The sequence below is a fragment of the Nicotiana tabacum genome, chromosome 6 (assembly GCF_000715075.1).
Source record: "Nicotiana tabacum cultivar K326 chromosome 6, ASM71507v2, whole genome shotgun sequence".
Classification (NCBI taxonomy): domain Eukaryota; kingdom Viridiplantae; phylum Streptophyta; class Magnoliopsida; order Solanales; family Solanaceae; genus Nicotiana; species Nicotiana tabacum.
In genome coordinates this window covers 163,198,104-163,220,102 of record NC_134085.1, presented here as the reverse complement: position 1 = coordinate 163,220,102, position 21,999 = coordinate 163,198,104, and the positions used below count along the sequence as shown (strand labels likewise).

The 21,999-nt window shown below is 34.6% G+C and overlaps 3 protein-coding genes across 13 annotated transcripts; 2 read left to right on the top strand and 1 right to left on the bottom strand.

The window, feature by feature from the left end:
- The first annotated feature begins 1,792 nt into the window (after nt 1-1,792).
- Nucleotides 1,793-7,498, top strand: LOC107811478 (uncharacterized). 2 transcript variants are annotated; one of them, XM_075255776.1, is made up of 7 exons: nt 1,793-1,987; nt 2,136-2,277; nt 4,167-4,199; nt 4,583-5,057; nt 5,489-5,661; nt 6,389-6,512; nt 6,629-7,498. In XM_075255776.1, the coding sequence occupies exons 1-6, from the start codon at nt 1,945-1,947 to the stop codon at nt 6,498-6,500; spliced, it is 978 nt and encodes a 325-aa protein (XP_075111877.1). In that variant the 5' UTR covers nt 1,793-1,944; the 3' UTR covers nt 6,501-6,512; nt 6,629-7,498. The 2 variants fall into 2 exon arrangements, with proteins under 2 accessions (XP_075111877.1, XP_016491899.2); XM_016636413.2 differs by lacking the exon at nt 4,167-4,199 and having other exon boundaries at nt 1,796-1,987.
- A 3,906-nt stretch (nt 7,499-11,404) lies between these two features.
- On the top strand, nt 11,405-19,192 carry LOC107811474 (mitogen-activated protein kinase kinase 3-like). 6 transcript variants are annotated; one of them, XM_016636406.2, is made up of 10 exons: nt 11,407-11,626; nt 12,259-12,405; nt 12,479-12,733; nt 13,303-13,521; nt 13,609-13,746; nt 13,862-14,029; nt 15,393-15,506; nt 17,779-17,886; nt 18,095-18,186; nt 18,607-19,192. In XM_016636406.2, the coding sequence occupies exons 2-10, from the start codon at nt 12,304-12,306 to the stop codon at nt 18,965-18,967; spliced, it is 1,557 nt and encodes a 518-aa protein (XP_016491892.1). In that variant the 5' UTR covers nt 11,407-11,626; nt 12,259-12,303; the 3' UTR covers nt 18,968-19,192. The 6 variants fall into 6 exon arrangements, with proteins under 6 accessions (XP_075110454.1, XP_016491892.1, XP_016491891.1 ...); XM_016636405.2 differs by having other exon boundaries at nt 11,407-11,737; XM_075254353.1 differs by lacking the exon at nt 15,393-15,506 and having other exon boundaries at nt 11,405-11,737.
- Nucleotides 19,193-19,384: 192 nt separating this feature from the next.
- Nucleotides 19,385-21,975, bottom strand: LOC107811475 (uncharacterized). 5 transcript variants are annotated; one of them, XR_012710895.1, is made up of 6 exons: nt 21,766-21,974; nt 21,614-21,684; nt 20,537-20,585; nt 20,313-20,417; nt 19,994-20,070; nt 19,559-19,912 (listed from the first exon to the last, which is right to left on the bottom strand). XR_012710895.1 is itself a non-coding variant. In XM_075255775.1 (5 exons), the coding sequence occupies exons 1-5, from the start codon at nt 21,812-21,814 to the stop codon at nt 20,057-20,059; spliced, it is 288 nt and encodes a 95-aa protein (XP_075111876.1). In that variant the 5' UTR covers nt 21,815-21,975; the 3' UTR covers nt 19,559-20,056. The 5 variants fall into 5 exon arrangements, 2 of the variants coding, with proteins under 2 accessions (XP_075111876.1, XP_075111875.1); XR_012710894.1 differs by adding an exon at nt 19,385-19,506 and having other exon boundaries at nt 19,593-20,417; nt 21,766-21,971; XR_012710893.1 differs by having other exon boundaries at nt 19,994-20,417; nt 21,766-21,971.
- Between the last annotated feature and the right edge of the window lie 24 nt (nt 21,976-21,999).

Here is a 21,999-nt window from a genome sequence, read left to right as displayed (position 1 = left end):
CCGTCCCCTCCTGGAATTAGAAAAAAAAAATTGTTAAAAAAAAAAACCCCACTGAATCTGGAAAATTGTTGTAGTACTAGAAAATAAAGCAAAACAGAGAAAATAAAACCCAAGTACACTCAAATATCTTTATAACATCATTATTTGTTTTGATATTTTTTTTGCTTTTATAGTAAATAGTTGTTATACACCTATAATAACATTCAAAGTTTAGATATATTTGGCTGTTATAAAAAAATTTATCCAACAAGAACTTTTTTTTCTTTTTTAATTTTACATATAAAACATAAAAATATTATTTTAATTTAAAATCTCAAAAATATGCATATTTTATTAATTAAATATTAGAAAAAACCAATACATGATTAATAAAGTCATAACTAAATGACAAAGATTTCAACTTTTGTGCAATGAAATAAAAATATACAAGGATATCTTTTAATAAAATTGAATCAAATCTTTAATTCTGGAAGTAACATAATATTCTTTATCATATGTGGTGCATTAAAGTTTTAAAATATTTGGTCAAAATTTTTAGGCTTATTGTTGATAATTTTAGAAAATTTATATGAGCATACTATCTATATCTATCTATCTATATCTATATCTATATTATTATAAAAGCATGAATACAATGTCAGTTTATCAAAATAACCTTAAAATATTGAGCAATTTAATAACTTTATTTAAGATAAAATTGTAATTAACTATGAAGTTAATAAAACTGCGAGAAAAAAGGGAATACTTTACTAATTTAAAGCCAAAACTCTTCTTTGTTGCTGTATAATTTAAAGCCAAAACTATATGTAGTCACATATGTATTTCTACGGCAACGCTGGAACCAAAGATCACAAATTTATAAGAATAGCCACTTACATAAAGTAAAGTAATAAGATATCACTGTATAACCCTATGTGAATTAAATTTATCCTTCAAAAATTTCATGTGCTAGATAAACATTACTTTTGTCTTGATCGTATTTTTTGTAATTTCCTCCTAAATATTAGTTTCACGAAAAAGATGTAAAAGAATTCTTTTTGTGATTCAATTTTTAGAAGATAACAAATTTAATGAGAAAAATTATAAAGTAATTATTATTTCTTAATTATTAAAGAACAATTAAGAATTGTTTTAAGAATATAAATGTGTGAGAAAAAGAAAGAAAAAGGTTGGTAAGATTCAATACCATTGATGATTATATAAATTTATTCTATAAAAAGAGCGGTAGAGATTAAAAGAAATTAGATCACAAAGTAAATAAAGATTAATATAGTATTAAGAAGGCAGGTCATACAAGTGTCCGATGAAGCACAATCAAAGCTAAATTCTGAACAAGAGCAAGCTTTCAAGACTATACTATAAAGAGTCAACTATGGTCTAGCGGGATTATCCTTTGTAGATGTCTCTGGCGGAATTGAAATAATATTCCTATGTCATTACTCGTAAATGTCATATCAAGAGGCATGAATTGTGTAAGTTTTGATGACATCTTTTCATTTTGAATTCACGTATTATGTAAATGTAATAATATTTTTCTCATTAATTAATTTTTTTTCTTTCATATAAATAAAGATTTAAACCACCATGTGTCATTAGTAAGGTGCAGCGCACTTTTATAGATACTAGTTAATAGATAAAAAGATATTAACCAGAAAAAAATGATATTTATAATGAAGATGTTATCAAGTGGTTGACTGTAAAAGAGCCCTCTTTCCGAAAAAAGTAAAGTAAAAAAGAACCCTTTAAAGGGGAAAAAATTAAAAAAAACGCCCTCTTATAATTTTCTAGAGCTTGTCTTAAACCTCAGTCCCCAAAGTGAAACAGATTAATTTTGGAATCTTAAACCCTCCTTCGCCAACTCCTTCACTTTCAAAGCTTTCACTTCAAATATTTTAGTATATATTATTATGTGTATACTGTTGGGTTGATTTTATATACTTAGAGATGCAGATTGTTCGGCGACTCTCTATAAATCTCTTCAAACGAGGTATTTTTCTTCTTCTCTTGAATTTCTATCATAAGTATCTAGTATTTGTTTTTGGTTAATCTGGCTGTAAATAGTATTTTGGGATCATCGACATTTTGAGCAAATACTAATCCTAGGAAATAACGAATGCATGCATAATCTGTTGTAGTTGTTGATGGTGCTTCAAATTCAGTTCGTGGGAAATCATTTGCTGCTTCCACTGTTCCGTCTGATTTAGCGGCAGTTAAAAGGCAACGCAAAAGGGTATCAAAGGATGAAAGGAAAGCAATGGTGGAAGCTTTTGTTAACAAGTAGTATATCCTTTTTCCTTCTTTTTTAGGTTGACTCTTTGCTTCTTTTTGTTGTGTTTACAAGGGTTTAGTGCGTCTCAGTTAGTGGCCCCGAGGTGGATCCAGGATTTTGATTTGATGGGTTCAAACTTTATGTTCTTTACAACTGAATCCATTACGCTTTTGCATTTATGGGTTCAGAATCTAATATTTGTTAAAATTACATATGGAGGCCAAGTAAAAGTGGATATTGGATAATTTTGTCTTAGTTTTTACTCATCATTAAGGGAAGTCAAGACATGCTCTTCAACTTCATCTTTTACAAATAATGTTTCCTCTGTTCTATTCAATTTGGTGATTGATGCATTTGCTTGAAAAAGGGCGAGGTTCCGTTAGGGTTCTTGAATGTGGTGGTGAGTATTGTACTTCTTGTTGGAACATTTGCCTTTCCTTCCTCAAATAAATAACTTGTGTAAGGTATCCGTGTCAAGATATGGCACCAAGATAATCAACACATGTTTTATTGCAAATCATTGTCCTCAATTGTATCTCTCCCCTTGGATGCTTCATCAGAAGTAGGGGTGGCAAACGAGCGGTATGGGTGGGTTGAAAATGAGTAATGCAAAAATGGATAAAATATCTAACCCGACCCATATTTAATACGGATAAAAATAAGAAAACAGGTTAACCGGCGGATAATATGGATATCTATATTATCCATGGCTTTTGGATATGGTCACTATTGGGAGAATTTCTAGTCTCCCAAACTTGAAGAAGCCCCAATTTGAGTCTTTACAAATGTAAAAACTAAACTCATTGGTTAACAATTTTTTAAGTGGATAATATGGTTCTTTTCCATATTTGACCCATTTTTAAAAAGTTCATTATCACACCCATTTTCTGAATTGTTATCCATTTTGCCACCACTAATCAGAAGGATTTTCCCTTGGCGCCTTTTGGGTCCTATTTCTGAATTTGGCTGCAAAAACCTGTTATATGACCTCTTTTTGTACTGTATGAATGACCTGCTGGAGTTTTAATGGTTGTATGATGCTCTTTTTCTCTTGATTGGTCTACACTAGTGAGATCCCTTCTCACTTTCATGTTCTTGGGACTAACATATCCTAAAAACTACTGCTAACTTTTCATGTGAACTTCATGCTTTAACAACAACAACAAGAAGCCCAGTAGTTGTTGTCCTTACCTTTCTTAAGGAAAAATTATATTCAAGTTGTTGCAACTAAATAGTTTGATAGGCTTTAGTGTCAAGTGTCCTTACCTTTCTGAAGGCATGACCTATTAGATATTTGTGCTGACTTGATAAGATGCTGCTTTACTTACCTACAGAAGGGCTCCTTTAATGTTTTGGATTTGCTTAACCAAAGTAGGAACCTCTATTTTCTTTTTGAAACTTGAGCTAGTAGTAACAACTATCCTTATTGTATCTTCTGCTTGCTCATGACTTTGAGTACATTCTGTATAAGTGAACCAATGAACTCATTCTCTTAATGATGGAATTGATGATAAGCAAAAAAGATAGCATTCTTAAATTGGTTATTTGGTTGATCTCTGAAAGAAAAAAATAGGGGTATGGCCCAGTGAATTGGTAATCCTAGGGGCAGATTTACAGAAGTGTAAATGAAAATTTGTGTGCTAACTGAGTTTTGATTTTTGGAGGTTTACTAAATCAACATGAATATGTTACTCTTATTTTCATGGAAGATGAAGCATATATTTTCTAGGTTTGTTGATCTCTTGGAGTGTTCTTTGATTTTATTTTCTTCTATTTACTCATAAGTAGGAGAAAATCTATAGTGGTAGTGCGGAAAGATGAAGGGCTACTGGATATATTATCTTCTGTGTCGATGTTACTGAATAATGGCCTTTTTTTGATGTGTCAATCATGACAGAGCTCCTGGATGCCCTTTAGGAGTTCTTGAAAGGTATTGTTGTCTCTGGATTACGGGATCCTTCGTATTGAAAGTCATCGAACCTGTGTCTGAACTGAGTTGGAATTTATTTGTGAGTAATCCTGGTTGTCTATAAGGATGTTACAGCTGATGTGTGGAGATTTTGTATCTTCTCTGTACTCAAGTGGAATAAAGTTGCCTGTAGTCCTGACTATCTTTTCTTTTGGAATACTTTTTATGTCAATCAGACTTTAGGCCTTTACCATTTTACATATCATCAAGTGCAAATAATGAATGCTTATAGCTAATGTAGTAATTTGTAAGCATTAATGAAGCAGGTCCTTAAGTTGGTTTGCAGGTTTTACGGTGGAGTCTGAAGTTTAAGGTCAGCTAATCATCTATTATCCATTTTGCAGATATAAAGCCATGAATAGTGGAAAGTTTCCACCTACTAAGGAGGCAATGAAAGAAGTTGGTGGCTCGTATTACACTATCAGGAAGCTTGTACAAGAACTGCTGTACAATTCTAAAATGCCAGTTGAACATAAAGTCACTGTGGTTAAAGAAGCTTCCGCGGGAGAAGCTGCAACTAGGAAGGACAAATTACTGACCAAAGTTGAAGAGACTTTAAGCAGTGCAACAGCTCTCAAACATGGAGAATGTGAAGATGGTCAGTTAACAAATGGGATTTTATTGGAAAAAGAATTCACTCAGAATAGGAAGCCCTCACCTGAACTCAAAGAAATCCTAAGTGATAGACGAACAGTTGATGTAAGCATATCTCAAGAAGCTCAACCATTAACGATAGGTGGGGATATTAATAGCAACCATGAGGCAGCGGCAAAGCCACAAACTCCAATTGCAGTGGAGACTTCAAGAACTTCTGGAAGTGTAAGTATGAATAGACCCATTGCCTGTACGATTCTGGCTTTTAATCAAATAGAAGTCATCAATGTTTTGACTGATCAGAAAAATTCATCAAGGACTGTAATTAGTCAAAGAACTCAGTGCTCTTTGAGTTCGTCCGAGATATTGAAGTTTGATCACATTTTTGTCCCTGTTGAGAGTTCTTGACTTTGAATTTATAGTAATTGTAAGTCGTTCAATGACTTTAATCATTATCCACCACCATGCTTATTTTTCAAATAGGCTTTTGAATTTTCTTCTGAGGGCTCCAGAGAATCAGGTTTCAGAGGGAAAAAGACATGCCAAGCTATCTTACTATCTACTTCCTTTCTAAGTTCATGAATCTGAATTTTTGCATTTCCCCAAGTTTCCTCTTGTATGTTGCATGTGGTAAAATAAATAAGTTTATAATGCAGGATAATAAAGATGCTGCTGCACAAGTTCTTGAACCAGAGTTAGAAACCTTTTCACATTCTGAGGAACTTGAGACTAACATAAAACAGGTCTCCACTACGGAAACTTTCAGATTTGATGGCCTGAAGCAGATGGATGAGCAAAAACATTCACCTGAATTGGAAAAGCCCACAAGGTAACGTGGTTGTAGGTTATCTGTGTTAATATTTGTTTAAGGATGCTATATCTAATCCCCCCACCCCCCCCCCCCCCACCCCCACCCTCCCCAAAAAAAAAGAAAAAAAAAGAAAGAAAGAAAAGGGAAAAATCTGTACATGCAATGGTAATTATAATAATAATTGGACTGAGACTTGCACCAAATTGGACTTGTTTTGTTTTCCTTCTGAAGTATGTATCATTTTAATGTATTACACTTAGTGAAGGGGAGCCTTGGCGTAACTGGTAAAATTGCTGCCATGTGACCAGGAGGTCATGGACTTGAGCCGTGGAAACAGCCTCTTGCAGAAATGCAGGTAACGCTGCGTACAATAGACCCTTGTGGTCCGGCCTTCCCCGGACCCACGCATAGCGGGAGCTTAGTGCACCGGGCTGTACAGTATTACAGTTAGTTTGCAAGGTGCAGAACTAGTCAAGCAAATAATGAAAGTGTTGATTATTTCAAGCATCAAGTTTTGGGGTAAAATTGATTACTTTTTGATGCAGTTAAACTTGGAATTTATCATTCTTAGATTAGGGCATCTTAAATCAGCTCATAATTATGTTTATACTTGTACCTGCATTGTTGATCAACAGACAATCAGAGGTATCCTATCCTGCATTAGTTTATTGGTTTTCATATAGAATCTTTTATATATGATGAGTCTATGTTTAGACCTTATCTGACATGAACTTGCTTCATATAGGGAAATATCCAATGAGCAAAAATCTGAGACACAAGCTGAAAGCAAATCATCCATGTGGAAAAATCTGAAGTCTCTTGCAGCTGGAATCCTCAACATGTGGAGGAAACAGTAAATTAGTGCCCAGGTGATCTCTACTTTTGAATGCTTCCATTTAGATATCATATTGTTTTTATCGTCCATTCTTGTAGCTACGAGTTCCCTTGTCACTTCCTCTAAATGTAGACGTTTGTGGTTCTGCAGAGTTAGCTTCCAGAACAAGGTGTAGATGGACAGAAATTAAGTCTGACTTGAGAAATCTTACTGTATGTTATGCAGCCAAATCTATACGATGTAATCATTTAATTTTTAGTAAATGATCAATGGTGAGAGAATCTGATGATGGGTTGTAGTCTTGAAATAGTTGTTTTCCCTTTTCAAGGTAGGAGCCTCTTGGTAGGACAGAATTGCTGTAGTAGGTGAGCGCAAATGTTATACTTACATAGGTGATGGTGTAAAACTATCCTCAATGAGGAGATGCATGCTCATGTAAATACTGATAGCTTGTTTGGCCAAGCTTTTTCAAGACCAAAAGAAAGTGCTTTTGAGTAGAAGCAGAAGCAGTTTTGGAGAAGCAGAAAAACGTAGCTGCTCCTTAGAAGCATTTTTTTGAAAAATACTTTTGAGAAAAATATAGTTAGGAGCTTGTTTGGCCAAGCTGACTGCTTATTAACTTTTGTTCAAAAGTACTTTTTGCAAAATAGTAGTTTGTGTTTGGCCAATTCGTTTGAGTAGTGCTTTTTACAAGCTCATTGTGTTTGGCTAATCTTTGAAAAAAGTACTTTTAAGTATCAAATTACGAAATAGGTCAATAAAGTTTCAATTTGTGAATAGTATTATTTAGAAAAGAAAAATAAATTTAAACATTTATTATAAGATAATTCAATGAAAATATAAAGTAAAGTAAAATATAAATTAAAAATTCCAGTCAATATAAAATATAGTTATTTCTAAGCAATAACATTGACTATTTGGTATTATTTATTGTTTACACGATAATTATGCATCATTCAATATAAATTTAAAATCTACCGTTAAAATATGAGAGAATAAAAATTTGATGAAAATAAAAAAGAGAAGAAATTCAATATAAATTCAACGGCAAATGGCCAAATATATCCCTCTACTTTTGAATATTGTTTACCTGACCTTTTGTTATACTATTGGGCTAACCATACCCTTACCGTCATACTTTGGAACAAAAATAGAGAAATTTTCATAAAGCACTATCTTTTAGTAGTAATTAGCCATTTATAGATACCATTTGCTATATTACGGATTATAGATACCTTTTATGTGGTTATAAGATGTATTTTATGTATTTAAGCTATTGTATTCATGAATATAGTAGCAAAAATAGGCATGAATCAGGGAAGTCCAGCTAATCAGTTGTTGTATTCGAGTGTATTTGACTGTATTTATGGAGTGAAACATGGGATTACAGCTGGACAGATTATTGTAGATTATTGTATTCGACTGTATTCACGGCGTGAAATAGAAGATTACACTGTTTTTAAAATGGAAAATGAATCAATTAACATAATAGACTCCTAATATAACTCAACAAACTCAATTATCACACACAAATTTTTTATTTTCAGTTATAAAAAAGATTCTCAACCGAAAAATACCCAAAAAATATATCAATCTTCATAGAAATTATATAATACATCTGAATACATAAATTATATTAATTAAAAAAAACTTATAAATACATTCATGGCATATAGCGAGATGGTGAATACAATGAAATACATAAAATACAGCGGGATACATTGAAATACAATAAAAAAAAGACAGTGAATCTAATGAAATACATGGAATACAACGAGATACACTAAATTACAAAGAAAAAAAATGATTTTAGTTATATGGCCCAATGAAACAACTCAATTAGCTGAATACAGGAAGTCGATGATTCTAGAATCTAGATTGCGTTCCGAAGTTTGACGACGACTCTCTCTCTCAACTGTTAAAAAATTCTAGTCTGAATGAATATATAAAAGGATTGTGAAAAAATGGCATTTTTGAGGTCAATTGTGACTGCAGAAACAGCCGCCATTGCTGCTGTTATTCCAGCTGCTGCTTTTGCTGTTTTAGCAAATTTCCTCTTCCTCCTCTTCTACTTCGTAATTCGAACGCCTTTCAAAAGAATCTAAAATTTGGCTCAATACTCAAACAAAGATTGTTTCCCTTCCGCCATCGAAAATTTTAATGGGATGTGGGAAGAGAATGGAATATATCAAAGTAGAGAGAGAAAGAAAAAAGTGTAACAGATTAACGTATTTAGTGGCTTAGGGCTAGGAGGTAACTATATTTAAATATTTTGCTATAAATCTTAAAAGTTATCTATACAACATAATTTTTTTAAATGGTATTTATTTAAAATAAATAAGGTGTTAACCTTTGCTATAGGAGGTAAAAATTCCACAAAGATACCCCTATTTTGGATGGAGTGCCACGTGGCAGCACCAGATTTAAATGATCCATTTCTTTTTTTTTTTGCCTAACTCGTTTTACAAAAAAACCACAACCCGAACCATATTTTCATTTTCAGTTTTTTAAAGAATTTTCTTTTTGTAAAACTTAAAAAAAAATTGTAAAATATTTTCGTTTTTCTAAACTGAGTAGATAGCGAAAAGATTTTGCAAAACAAATTGTAAAAACTGAAAAAATCGTTTTTTTAACAAAATATTTTTTTTGTAAAAACTGAAAAAAATTGGAAAAATTGGAAAAAAAAAATCAGTTTTTAACAAAATATTTTCGTTTTTCAAAAACTAAAAAAAATGTTTCCAATAAAATATTTTCGTTTTTGAAAAATGTTTTTATTTTCAGTTTTTTTAAAGATTTTCTTTTTGTAAAAACTGAAAAACAAATTTGCATAAACTGATTTTTTTTTGGTAAAAACAGAAAAAAAATATTTTCGTTTTTTAAAAACTGAAAAAATTATTTTCAACAAAATATTTTTGTTTTGAAAAATATTTTTTTTCAGTTTTTTAAAAGAATTTTATTTTGTAAAAACTGGAAAAACAAATTTGTAAAAACAGGAAAAAAATATTTTTTGTTTTTTAACAAAATATTTTCGTTTTTTAAAAACTGAAATTTAAAAAAAAAATTGGAAAAAATGAAAATAGGGGCCGGGTTGTGGGTTTTTTTTAAAAACGGTTCGGGTAAAAAAAAATGGGTCATTTTAATCTGGTGTTGCCACGTGACACTCCGTCCAAAATAGGGGTATTTTTGTTTCAAAGTATGACGGTTGAAGTATGGATAATCAAATATCATAACGGTAGGGGTATAGATAGCCCAATAGTATAACGAGGGGTACATGTAAGCAATTTTTAAAAGTAGAGGGGTATATTTAGCCCTTTGCCGTAAATTCAATAAAAACTGCTTATGCTGCTGCTCAAAAGCATTTTTTCATTTTGGCCAAACCCCTTAAACTTTTCAAAGTGTACTTTTTTTGACAAAAAAGTATTTTTGACCTCTGAGAATCTTGGCCAAACAGGCTCTTAAAAATACTTTTTAAAAATTTGGTGAAATACTAATTGCTGCTCAGAAGTTCTTTTCAAATTAATTATCCAAACACAAATTGTTTCTCACCAAAAGTACTTTGAGAAAAACAATTGAGAAAACACTTTTCAAAATAAATTGATTTTAGAAGCTTGGCCAAGCAGGCTATTGTATGGGTCCAAATTCGGACAATCATGACTGTTGATGAGTACGACAAACGACGAGATCCTCGTAGCTCGACATCCTGCAGAGGACGACCTAAATGCGAATAAGAGATTGTACGACTTTTACAGCAGTGTAGGCCCATTAGGGGACATTAGGAATATTCTTTCAAATATTCCCTATGATTTGTCTTTGAAGGCTTAGAAGAGATTTGTCCCTTATATATAGAGAGCGTAAAACAATCTTGTAAGCCCTCAGAGCATTTTCCTCACTTATTACACTTGCTTACATGAACGATTGATGTCATTATTGTTTCAGGGTTCATCTTTTGTTCTAGAGATTATTATATTTAGCTAAGATTTACCCCTTCATTTTCTTTGATTGATTTATTCGAAAAGATTCCGATATCTTTTGAGTTAAACAACTATAAACAAGCCAAGTTGTTATCTATCCTTTTTGTGGGCAGTTGGTAACACCTAACACGTATTGGCTGGGAAGTTGAATTGTTTAATTTTGAAAAGTGTAAAATAACCCAAGATGGGCAAAAAATATGCAGATAAAAGGTTCAATGGACGTATTGGGCGTGTACAATTCATTCTGCCTCAAATCTCAATTGCAAGATCAAAATTTGTCATTGTTAGACAAATGAAAATGCTAATGCAAGAAACACCCTAGCACACTAAAAATGGTTAGCCTGTATATGAGTTTTTCCATTTCTTTTTTGCAAAAACCATCCTTAATCAGTCTTGGTAAAAATTGAAAAATTACTATTTTACCGTTTAGCTGGAAAATAACTTTTGCAAACAAAATAAAAAATTAAAAAATAAATGCTAAGCAATATTCAGGTTTAACCATTATTCGTTATTAAGAATTTTTTGCCATTAGAAATTATTTGGCATCTTAAGTATTATTCACTATTAAAAATTATCCGCCATTATGCACTATTTGGCATTAAAAGAAATTGGGCAAAACACAAAATTGGCCTGTTAGGCTAAAATTAATTGTATTTTTCTTTGCAAAAAATCATTTTCAATGAATTGCCAAGAAAGAAAGAAAAATTAGTCTTTATAAAAGTTGAGAAATTATTAGTTTTGCCGTTTAGCTGAAAAATAAGTTTTGCAGTAAATTAATATTTTTGGAAAATTGCAATTTTTCCGCAAATATTAATCTTCCATTTTTTTTTCAAATAAAGCAACCTAAAAAATTGTATGGGACAATATTAGACGTAATAGTAGACATAATTAGTATTGGATGAGTTTGTGTCCAATTTAAAGTTGATGATCTTTCTCTATGTCTGTGTTTGAAGAAGTGAAATTTGCCAATGGTGCTATAAATATTCTTATGACAAAACTTAAAAATGAAAAAAGAAAAAAGAAAAACTAAACAAATTTATGGGAACAATATTGAAAAAAAGGACTCCATAAAAGTCCCAAAGCGATTTATAGGCATTCATTTTGTACTGCAAATCCAACTTCAACCGATCCATCATCATCGTCCTTGTACCTTTTGCCTGTCTGATCATCAAAACAGGTGATTGCTTTACTTTGCTTGTAATTTCTGCATCTTTTGTTGTACCATAGAAGAAGCACCGGAGCAAATTGTGTGCATCCTATGGGAACTGGGAATTCGTTCTAAGTATCTGTAAGTGTTAACCTTTTGTCGTTTTCTTTAATCATTTTCCCAAACAACACCGATCTCTTTTAAGTTTTCCTGTCTTTTTTTTGTTCATATTGCTGCCGTCCTGCAAATTCAGCTCACACGATGTGTAATTGTTTGATGTTGATATTCTGGTTCTGCGAAATTAGTAATATTATGTGTTACTTCACTAGTTGTGAATATTCTAGGAACTCGTGGAAGTTTAACAAAATCACATGAAAGTTCCGTTACATAAATGGAAAGTATGATATATGTTTCCACGACTTAATTATGTTTGTAATGCAATCTGATTTAAAGGTCAATTCAAGTATGAAACCTGAAGGAAATGTCGTAAGTAGAAAAGATGATTAATGGGTCCGAATAGAGCTGAATCGGTATAGCGATTCATATAACGGACTCCAACTAGTTCAGGATTGAGTCATAGTAGTTTTTGTAAAAGCTAAAAAGAAAGAAAGAATTGTAGAGAATGGTAAATCTCACCAGCCATATTCCCTTTATGTGGTCAGGGAAGAAGGATGTTATATTCTACTTGTTAAAGCTTTTCACATGTGATGGCTGGGTTGGAGGAATTGAAGAAGAAGCTTGTGCCTTTGTTTGATGCTGAGAAGGGTTTCTCCCCTGCCTCTACATCGGATCCTTTTGATTCCTACTCTGTAAGTTCTTTTTTAAAGATTAATAGGACCACGAACTACATTTTTAGGAGTGCTGATATTGGTTTCTGTGAAGCTCTCCGATGGTGGCACTGTGAATTTGTTGAGTCAATCATACGGTGTATACAACATCAATGAGCTGGGACTTCAAAAGTGTACTTCATGGCCTGTTGATGACGCTGATCATGGTGAAAAGACATATAAATGTGCTTCCCATGAGATGAGGGTTTTTGGAGCCATAGGTAGCGGTGCCAGTAGTGTTGTTCAGAGAGCTATCCACATTCCAACTCACAGGATTATTGCTTTGAAAAAGATTAATATTTTTGAGAAGGTTTCTGCATTTTAGTCTTTTCAATCTTGATGTTTAATTCCTTTCATTTTACCTGATCAAAAGAGTTAGCTTTTAAGTCCACCTATCTTTAAATTTATTTTTTTTTAATTATAAGTGCTGCAAATTTGTCATAAATTTAGAGAGAGAGCCTCACAACGGGAAGTGATATTGATGTTTATCTTTTGGCTAAGACAGTAATAAAATTTCAGCACTGTACTTCCTCTGATTTATGCTCCCTTTACCAACTTAAACATGTCTAGAAGGAAACATCTTTTATCTGTGAGCAAAAAGATTCTATCTAGGCGTAGCAAACATATCAGCCATAAAGCTATTATTCCTGAGCCAAAAAAAGAAAAAAGAAAAAAAAAGAGAGGAAATAACATAAGAAGCCATGAAGGATCAAATGTGCAGTCTTACCATGTAATCATATGGTAGAACTTAAAAGAATATATGTGCATGTGGGTAAGTGAATTTTATGGAACCATGCCATTATTTAAGAGGAGATTAGCCCTAAAAAAGGAGGAATGTCCATTTTTCTGTTCACCGAGATATTTTCTCGTGCATTTTAGGAGAAAAGGCAACAACTGCTTACTGAAATAAGGACATTGTGTGAGGCACCATGCTGCCAAGGTCTTGTTGAGTTCTATGGAGCGTTTTATACTCCAGATTCTGGGCAAATAAGCATAGCTCTAGAGTATATGGATGGCGGTTCTCTTGCAGATATCATAAAAGTGAGGAAGAGCATTCCAGAAGCTATCCTTTCTCCAATGGTTCAAAAGCTCTTGAATGTAAGGAATCTTTTTCAACTTCCTTCTTTAGTGGTAGTCTTAGTATTGTCCCTCAGCTTTACTTATAAAACTTCTCTGTTCTTTAAGGGTCTCAGTTATTTGCACGGAGTTCGACATTTAGTTCACAGAGACATAAAGCCGGCAAATCTGCTTGTCAATCTCAAGGGGGAGCCAAAAATAACAGATTTTGGCATTAGTGCTGGCTTAGAAAGCTCTATTGCTATGGTTAGTTAAAGGAGGTTACACCAATATTCACTTCTCTTTCTCCAAGAAATGTATTATGAATATCTTCTGGCATATCTTATTTCAGATTCATTCCTTCTAATTTTTGTATTTTCAGTGTGCTACTTTCGTTGGAACGGTAACTTACATGTCGCCGGAACGAATACGAAATGAGAATTACTCTTACCCAGCTGACATTTGGAGCCTTGGGCTTGCACTGTTTGAGTGTGGTACAGGTGAATTTCCATATACAGCTAATGAAGGACCTGTCAATCTCATGTTGCAGGTCAATCCTCTATTGCTACCTATTTCTTACCAATTTGTTCTTGATTATTTTAAGGATTTGCAACTGAACCCCCTCTCCATCCAAAAAAGACTATAATACGCTAGTCTGAGATTCAAACTCTTATAAAATTTGCATGATTTGCTGTGGAACTTGTTGATTTTGTGCATTGCAGAGTTATACTATATGTTCTTTCCTTTACATAAGCCTTTAACTTGCTGGTACGTCATTAGGTCGCAAACCATCTCAGGTAGAAACCGAACAAACAACAACAACAACATACCCAGTATTATCCCACACCGTGGGGTTTGGGGAGGGTAGTGTATACGCAGACCTTACCCCTACCTTGTGAGAATAGAGAGGTTGTTTCCAGTAGACCCTCGGCTCAGAAACATGAAATTTCCTCCTATTTCTGTGGTGGAATAGACCCTTAGGTAGAAACCAACATCTAGAAACATGAAGTTTCCTCCTATTTCTGTGGTGGAATAGGATATACCATTCGAGAGAGAGAGGGGGAGGGAGGGAGGCAGAGAGGGATAGAGAGAGAGAGAGAGAGAAAGAGTTTACCGTTTTCAGGGCATTAAAGGAGCATATGAGACTGATGCAGCTGGGAAGCTGCTTACTATTTTGGACCCAGGTGCTCCAGGTGATGTGGATAATGCTCTTCAGAGGGAGGACACCTATGATGAAAAAGGAGTCAGACTGCAAAAGAAGCAATAGCGACAAGCCGACATTGGTTCAGAAAGAAGGGACTAACATGTAAATTTTATGGTGATCAGATGAGGAAAGGTGAAGGTAATGCAACTTGAAAAGGGAAGGCAAGAAGGTAGTGAACCCCGTTATAAGGAAAATCTTGTGAAGAAAAAGAAGGGCAGCAGCACAAGAGAATCAACTTCAAGAGTTAGTATGTAATATCAACTACACCAAGAAAGGAGATAAAGCGAAATCAAATTCAGGGAAAGAAATTGTATTGGAATGAACCCTTGCTTTCCTTCCATTTTTTGAATTTGAGGTGACAGTTAAATTTTGTTTGATAAAGAAAGACTGGGCTTGTGAGGGTCGTATTGGATGGTTAATACGAACAGGTTGCATCTCTGGACGCTCTTTTATCAATTATTTTACTGTAAAAAGCTTACTGGTAGTTTGCCCCGTTATTGTGGAAATGTAAATATGGATGGAATTATAAATGATTCATATTTGGCCCCAATATGTTACCATATCAGATTTTCTAAATTTAGATATCAGTTCAGCCCCTGTTAACATGTTTGGGTCACTTTTCTTTCAGATATAATCTAGATGAATTACGTACACTAACTTGAGTCCATCATCACATCTCATCCTTGTTTTTTCCAAACTATGATGGCAGATCCTAGATGATCCGTCTCCTTCACTGTCAGGACACGAATTTTCACCAGAATTCTGCTCATTCATTGATGCTTGCCTCAAAAAAAATCCTGATGACAGGCTGACGGCAGAGCAGGTCAGTACAAAGGCTTTTCCCTTATAAGCAAGTAGATCACAAGAAGGGGAACTGGAAGTTTTACACATTCTAAATAGGCAAATGCAGCTGTAAAAGCAACATATACCTCTAATGAAGACATGATGATCACTTGTAAACTTCATATTGACATCTTGAACTAAAAAGAACTCAGTATTAGGGAATATTATTCCTCCACTGCATTTTATATGAAACAATTTGAATATGTTCCGAGTTTATGAGGTAAGTTTTACTAGTAAAAGTATGAAAAGGTACAAAATAAAAGTAAATATATCTGTATAATGAGGGAATCATCACCATTGTTTACAATTGAATTGGTTAAATACATCTAAATTCTCAAAAGAAGTAAGAATTCCATAAAATATTATTTTTTCATAGAACCATGTTAAACATTTGAGAGGTCCTTCAGAGGTAGTAAGAGTTATGGTTCCCTTTTAGTGATTCTCCCTTTTTATTTCGTACGGGAATGGGAATAATACTGCTATTGGATAACTACACTCAGAATTTCCGATGTCAAAGGATTACGCTTAGGAGAATTAATCTTATATCCACACTACTTCATGCATGTGGTGCTTCTGGTGCATTCCTGAAGGAAATTAAAAAAAGGAAGGTGCTCTGGGATTTTGCAAGAATTAGTGCTCCATTTGATCAAATGCTCGATATCAGACAGTCAATAGATAGTTCACATTTCACCCGATCTTTGCGCAACTGCCAAGGCACTGTGATGCTACTGGAAGCAGAGTCAAACTGTCAATTTTACCCAGTCAGCTGGAACAATTCAGTTTTAAGTTATTAATCTGTCTACTGTTTACCATTCTCCTGATAAGTTCATTGGAGTTCGGGGCAATTAGGAACACCTTGATATGTCTTGCGAACAATTGCTTGCAAACTCTCAGATTATTTGGGACTTGAGACTCTGCTAGCAATTGTTTGCAAGACGTATAATGTTACTAAAGCACTGGAGTCATACGGTAAGGAAGGGTATATAAACAAAACATCTGGTTTTCATGGACTTGGAGCTTCTGGAGGCCCTTGGATGGCCGATTTCTTGTTTATCTGTTTTAAAAACTTAAGACCAGATGCCAGTGAGTTCATTGCCGATGGACTTCAAAGGACACTTAATATTTTGAAGCCAAGATTACCCAATTAGGAAACTCCACCTGGTTTTCTTGGTTTTGCTGTGAATATGGTAAATATAGACATTGTGAAATTATATTGTGCTACAAGCACTGGTTACGGTCTAATAGAGACTCTTCTTTTACCTGTTTTCACGCTTACACGTAGACAGATGAAGAATAGACATGCTACAAGCCCTCCCTTGTATTTGAGATGCAGCCATGTCTTGGATGGTGGATGATAAAGCATAACAGTGTGTTTCTCCCTGGGCAAGAGGAAATAGATATGAAATTCCCAAAGAGCTTTGGAAGGTCAAATCTGCCGGAGAACTACTTTGAAATTGAAAGACAGATAAGGAGATGAAGTGGAAAAGGAAGCAACTGTAGAAGATATGCAGAGAGAACAAGCTTGCTAGACCATGCAAGGTTCAATTCGGTAAATAAATCCTGCATCCATTCAGTCTGAAAAGTTGCCTTCCAGGATTATTTGAACTATGGGTGCAGTCTAATGAATTTCTGATTCTTGTTTAGGTCAATCTCAGGCATGTAACAAACTACAGAATTTGTTCGTCAAAGGGACAATTATGAGAAGTCCTAGGATCGACTTTAAAAAAAAAGGAATTCCTTGATATTATTGCCTATTCGATATTTTAGAAATGGTATAGATGGTTAAAACTTCAAGTAGGAAAAAAGACCTTTTCCCCATGAAACACTGGTTGTGTGTATGATTTCATCTAATTAGATGAAACCAGTGCTGCTTGATGAATTGATTGTCTGAACCTTATGTATGTACCTAACTGACAGGCAGAAGTTTACTTTTCCTTTTTAAAGAAGGTACAAGCGTAAATGAGCATATTTTTTCATTGAACATGGGACAACAGGGGAAGGCATTTGGCATTATTTTATACAGCTTTCAACTTTTGGAGCTTAATGTACATTATGTATGTGCATATATATTCATTGAAGTTTATCATTGACCTGTATGAAACGGGTGGCTGCAGTTACTTTTATGTCTATCATAGAGTTTTCTATGTAGGCTGATACATTAGGACCTTTACTGCTAACAATGGTGAAGGTATGATGTACAAAGTAGACTGGTTTAAGATTGCATGGTGGCTCATGGTCCTCTTTAATTGCAGCTTCTTTCACATCCATTTATTACCAAGTATACTGATTCTGCAGTGGATTTGGGTGCTTTTGTCAGAAGCATTTTTGATCCTACACAGAGGATGAAAGATTTGGCAGATGTGAGTTTTCTACTTCATTTTTACCTTTGCAGTAGCTCTAATTCCTTCATTTGGTGAAAAATCTATTAGAATTAAGATGTCGTAGAGAGCATGGGCCTGCTCGTTGGCTGTATTAATTTTGTTAACTCGCTAACAATCAAAGTTACAATAGGCTAAAACTTTTAAGAGTAGGTGATGCTGAATTCATGTTTGTTGTTTGCTGTGTCAGATGCTGACAATACATTACTATTTGCTGTTTGATGGATCCGATGAATTTTGGCAGCATACCAAGACATTATATAATGAATGCTCCACATTCAGGTATCTGACATAGTGACATTTGCGACTTTAAGTCTAGACTTGTTTGTTGCAAGGAGAAATTTGATTTTAGTATGTCTTCTGTTTTGTTTTGACACGCGTAACAAGCATCCGTACAAACAGATGTATACTGTGGGACCTGGCTCCTAGAGCCTAGGTCTTGCTCTGGGAATATTGTGGCATCTGAGGAATTTGAGGCTCTTTGTGCATACCCTTGAATCATATTTCATGAGACCACACTCTTCTTGCTTGCAGTTTTGAGCAAAGTTTTTACTGTGTCTCTGTCTCTCTTTGCATTTATCAACACAACGACAAGAGCATCTATATTTAAGGCTCTTGGCAATCACGGGTTATGATTTTTTGAAGCTCTTTGTGGTCCTCTTGACTTTACCTTCTAACTTCAATGCTTCTATGACGTTTAAGCTTTGGCGGGAAAGAATCCATTGGTCCCAGCAATATCTTTTCAACCATGTCCAATATACGGAAGACATTAGCTGGTGAATGGCCTCCAGAAAAGCTTGTGCATGTTGTGGAGAAAGTTCAATGCCGTACTCATGGTCAAGATGGAGTTGCAATTCGTGTTTCTGGATCTTTTATAGTTGGGAACCAATTCCTCATTTGTGGAGATGGTATGCAAGTTGAGGGTCTGCCAAATTTGAAAGATCTCTCTATCGATATACCCAGCAAACGGATGGGGACTTTTCACGAGCAATTTATTGTAGAGCAGGCGAACATCATTGGCCGTTATTTCATAACTAAGCAAGAACTTTTCATTACTCAATAGAAATCTTCCTGCAAAACTCTTGAGATCGTGGATGTATTTGTAGTTCACTGTTCCTATAAATGGATTCGTTTTGAGTCGAGGGTCCCCCGGAAACAGCCTCTCTACCCTCCCCATATGCCACTAGTGGGATTATTACTGGGTTGTTGTTGTTGTTCCTATAAATGGAATGAAGAGTTGAGAATCGCCTCTAGGTAACGCCAATTAAAATATGCTTTTTCACTTGATTATTTTTTCTTTTTCCTTCTTTAAGCGTCCCCCTTTTGTTAAACCCAATTGACACGAGATGTTAATACTGGTGCCTCTTGTGAACAGCACTTTGTATGTCAGCTCTCTCTCTCTCATTATTATTATTATTATTATTATTATTTCATGATCAAGTGGTGAACCTACAATTCACTTTACAAAGGAAACAGTACGTAGTAGAAATAGAACTCTCATCTAATTTAGGCTCTCCCCATGCATGCAGGGGAGGGAGAATGCTACACTGTCAATTTTGAAGGTAAAAGCAAACTCCAGTATGAATTGCGGCTGCCCATCATCTGTAAACATGGTAAAACAAGCAAGTCAGGGTTCTTGATTAGGATGGGCACATGCACCAACTAATGACGCTCATTAATTCAAGCACCTATAACTGATGTTTTCTTGATTCAAACACTCTACTAAGCATCATAGACAAATAAATCCTAGCAAAATCAGTCATCATCATCAGAACTCTCATATGCTGCAAGCAATTTTTTCACTGGATTTTCTATCTCTGTTCTAGCTCCAGCATCACTTGGTCTAGCTGGCAAAGTCTCTATCTGCTTCTCATGATCGGCATCACACTTGCCACTTGGTGCAGCCTGTGTACTTGGATGTACAAGAAAATCATTCCCATTGGATGGGTTAGAGACTTTCGGCTTCTTAGATTTGACTTCTACAACCCTTTTTAGTACATCTTGTTGCCTGCAAAGCTCACACGTTGAGTTGATTCCCAGAGATACTTTGGGCGATTGATCTGCCTTGGATTAGAAGATAAGTTCAAACCTGATCCCACTCTTTGGCTTGGGCTCAACACGAAGCGTCAGAGGAAGTAATGCAGGTGAAGAATCAGCAACAGCTTTGTTTCAAATTGTTACGGAAATCACGAACTACCAGACGATTACAAAGATATAAATGCTCTCTTGTTTCCCAAAGTCACAGCAGTTGTATTATGCAGGTAAGAGAAAATCCATGTGATAAATCAGTCAAAAAAACTTCACAATTTTTGATATATTGATGAAATTCAGTTGTATCATAAGCCAATAAACAAATCATGCACATGCAAAATGAGATAAAATCCAAGAAAACAAACAAAAGGATATTTTGAATACTTGGAATGCACGTTTTTCAGTGCGGCGCAGAAGGCGTTCAGCGTCCTCCTCAGCTTCCATCTGTTCCTTGAGATAGAGCAGGTCATCACTGTCTAGGGCTGCATTTTCAAAACTTACACAATTCTCAAGAAACTATGACACTTTATTATGTGTGAAAATTGCAGCAAAAAGAAGAAACAGAAAAAGAAAATGAATCAAGCAGAGCAAGCATCAATACCGCCTCTTCCATGAAGGTAACCTCCACGTTCCCCAGCAACATCTCGCATCTGAAACACATCAAGCACCCAGTAGGAAAAGCCAAGATCCCTGCCAGGGCATGTTATCAGACCACTCCCATGATTTTAAGAGGATCATTGTGTAATATAATCTAGGCCTGAAACTTCTCTACTGTATTTTGACTTTCAGGGGGGTCCTTCTTTTTGGATAAGTTACAAGGATTCAAAAACATACCAATTTGGTGTAGCAGTGCTAAACTTCTCTGCAGAATCTTTATATGCAGAATATCCTAGCAAAGACCTCTAAACTGAATGCTAATTGCTGGTGCGATCAAGAATACTCCTTTAATTCTTTGTCTTTTTGATAAGTTTCTGCTACTTAACTCCATCCAGATATCTAGCACTATTTAGTCAAGACATGTTACTCTAGTTGATTATAGTCTTGTAAGATGTCCCGTGTTCATTTAATGTCTGGTGGAGAAAAAAAAAAAGAGACTGTGGGGAGAAAGAAAAAAGGATTTACTTAAGTAAGAGGATGTAAAGCCGAACTGGTGCTCAGCATCCAAGTTATTTCGGTAAATCTTCCAAATTTAGACAAGAGGACGTCTTTTTTTCTTTCTTTGTAGAACAAGAAAATAAATCCCTTTATTCTCGTTCCAGCTTATAACAACAAACAACACGCAGATGGAAGAAGATTAAATGCTGCTGAGTAAGAATATCAACAATCTTCAGACTTAGATCATGATGATTACAAATATATAATGGGCCAAAAGAGCTTTGCTTCTCTACATTAATTCATTAACCATTTAATATCAGCATATGTAAAGCGCGATTTACTATACCAAATCATGAACCTTCCTTACCATATACTCTCGAGTTCTTCAAACAACTAAAAGCCTTTTATGTCGTATCCATTTTTTTTCTATAATATTGAAAGTGGAAATTTCAATATTACAGTAATTGTCAACTCAACATTTGAAAAATAAAAAAGTATAATAAAAGGTCAATTCGTGGATTGAAAACAAATGAAAAGGTAAATGGTGAAGTGTGATAAGATTAGAGAAGCGGGATTGGCTAACCTTAGAAACCATGCGATGAAAGGCAATTTCCTCGTCATCAATTTTATCCTTTCCTTTACCAAATTTCTTATCTGCAATTTGATTGCATGTTAATGAAACCCTAATCAACGAAAAAAGGGAGTCTTTTGCATGAGTTAATGGGGCAAATGTACCTTTAGGATCTGTGAGATTGGTATATTCTCGAACTTCTCTACCAGCCATGGCTGCAATTGAAGACACTAACCACCGATTATTGATTCGGAGTAATTTTATTACCAACGACGAAATGGGAGATTATTAGGGCATGTTTTCTTCGCAATCGGGTCGTTTATCCTCTATCTGGATTTGGAACAGCAGTCCTGATTCGGGCTCAGTTGGCCAGCCCAACCAAACTCAGAAAAATCCGA

What these genes read in the sequence shown, in the direction of transcription:
- LOC107811478 (XM_075255776.1), top strand. Translation starts at nt 1,945, where the DNA reads ATGCAGATTGTTCGGCGACTCTCTATAAATCTCTTCAAACGAG. An exon ending in TATAAATCTCTTCAAACGAG is followed by an intron (nt 1,988 to 2,135) that starts GTATTTTTCTTC and finishes AATCTGTTGTAG; the next exon opens with TTGTTGATGGTGCTTCAAAT. An exon ending in CCTTTAGGAGTTCTTGAAAG is followed by an intron (nt 4,200 to 4,582) that starts GTATTGTTGTCT and finishes TCCATTTTGCAG; the next exon opens with ATATAAAGCCATGAATAGTG.
- LOC107811474 (XM_016636406.2), top strand. Translation starts at nt 12,304, where the DNA reads ATGGCTGGGTTGGAGGAATTGAAGAAGAAGCTTGTGCCTTTGTTTGAT. An exon ending in AGATTAATATTTTTGAGAAG is followed by an intron (nt 12,734 to 13,302) that starts GTTTCTGCATTT and finishes CGTGCATTTTAG; the next exon opens with GAGAAAAGGCAACAACTGCT. An exon ending in TGGTTCAAAAGCTCTTGAAT is followed by an intron (nt 13,522 to 13,608) that starts GTAAGGAATCTT and finishes CTGTTCTTTAAG; the next exon opens with GGTCTCAGTTATTTGCACGG.
- LOC107811475 (XM_075255774.1), bottom strand. Translation starts at nt 21,814, where the DNA reads ATGGCTGGTAGAGAAGTTCGAGAATATACCAATCTCACAGATCCTAAA. An exon ending in CAATCTCACAGATCCTAAAG is followed by an intron (nt 21,685 to 21,765) that starts GTACATTTGCCC and finishes ATCAAATTGCAG; the next exon opens with ATAAGAAATTTGGTAAAGGA. An exon ending in TTACCTTCATGGAAGAGGCG is followed by an intron (nt 20,418 to 20,536) that starts GTATTGATGCTT and finishes TTGAAAATGCAG; the next exon opens with CCCTAGACAGTGATGACCTG.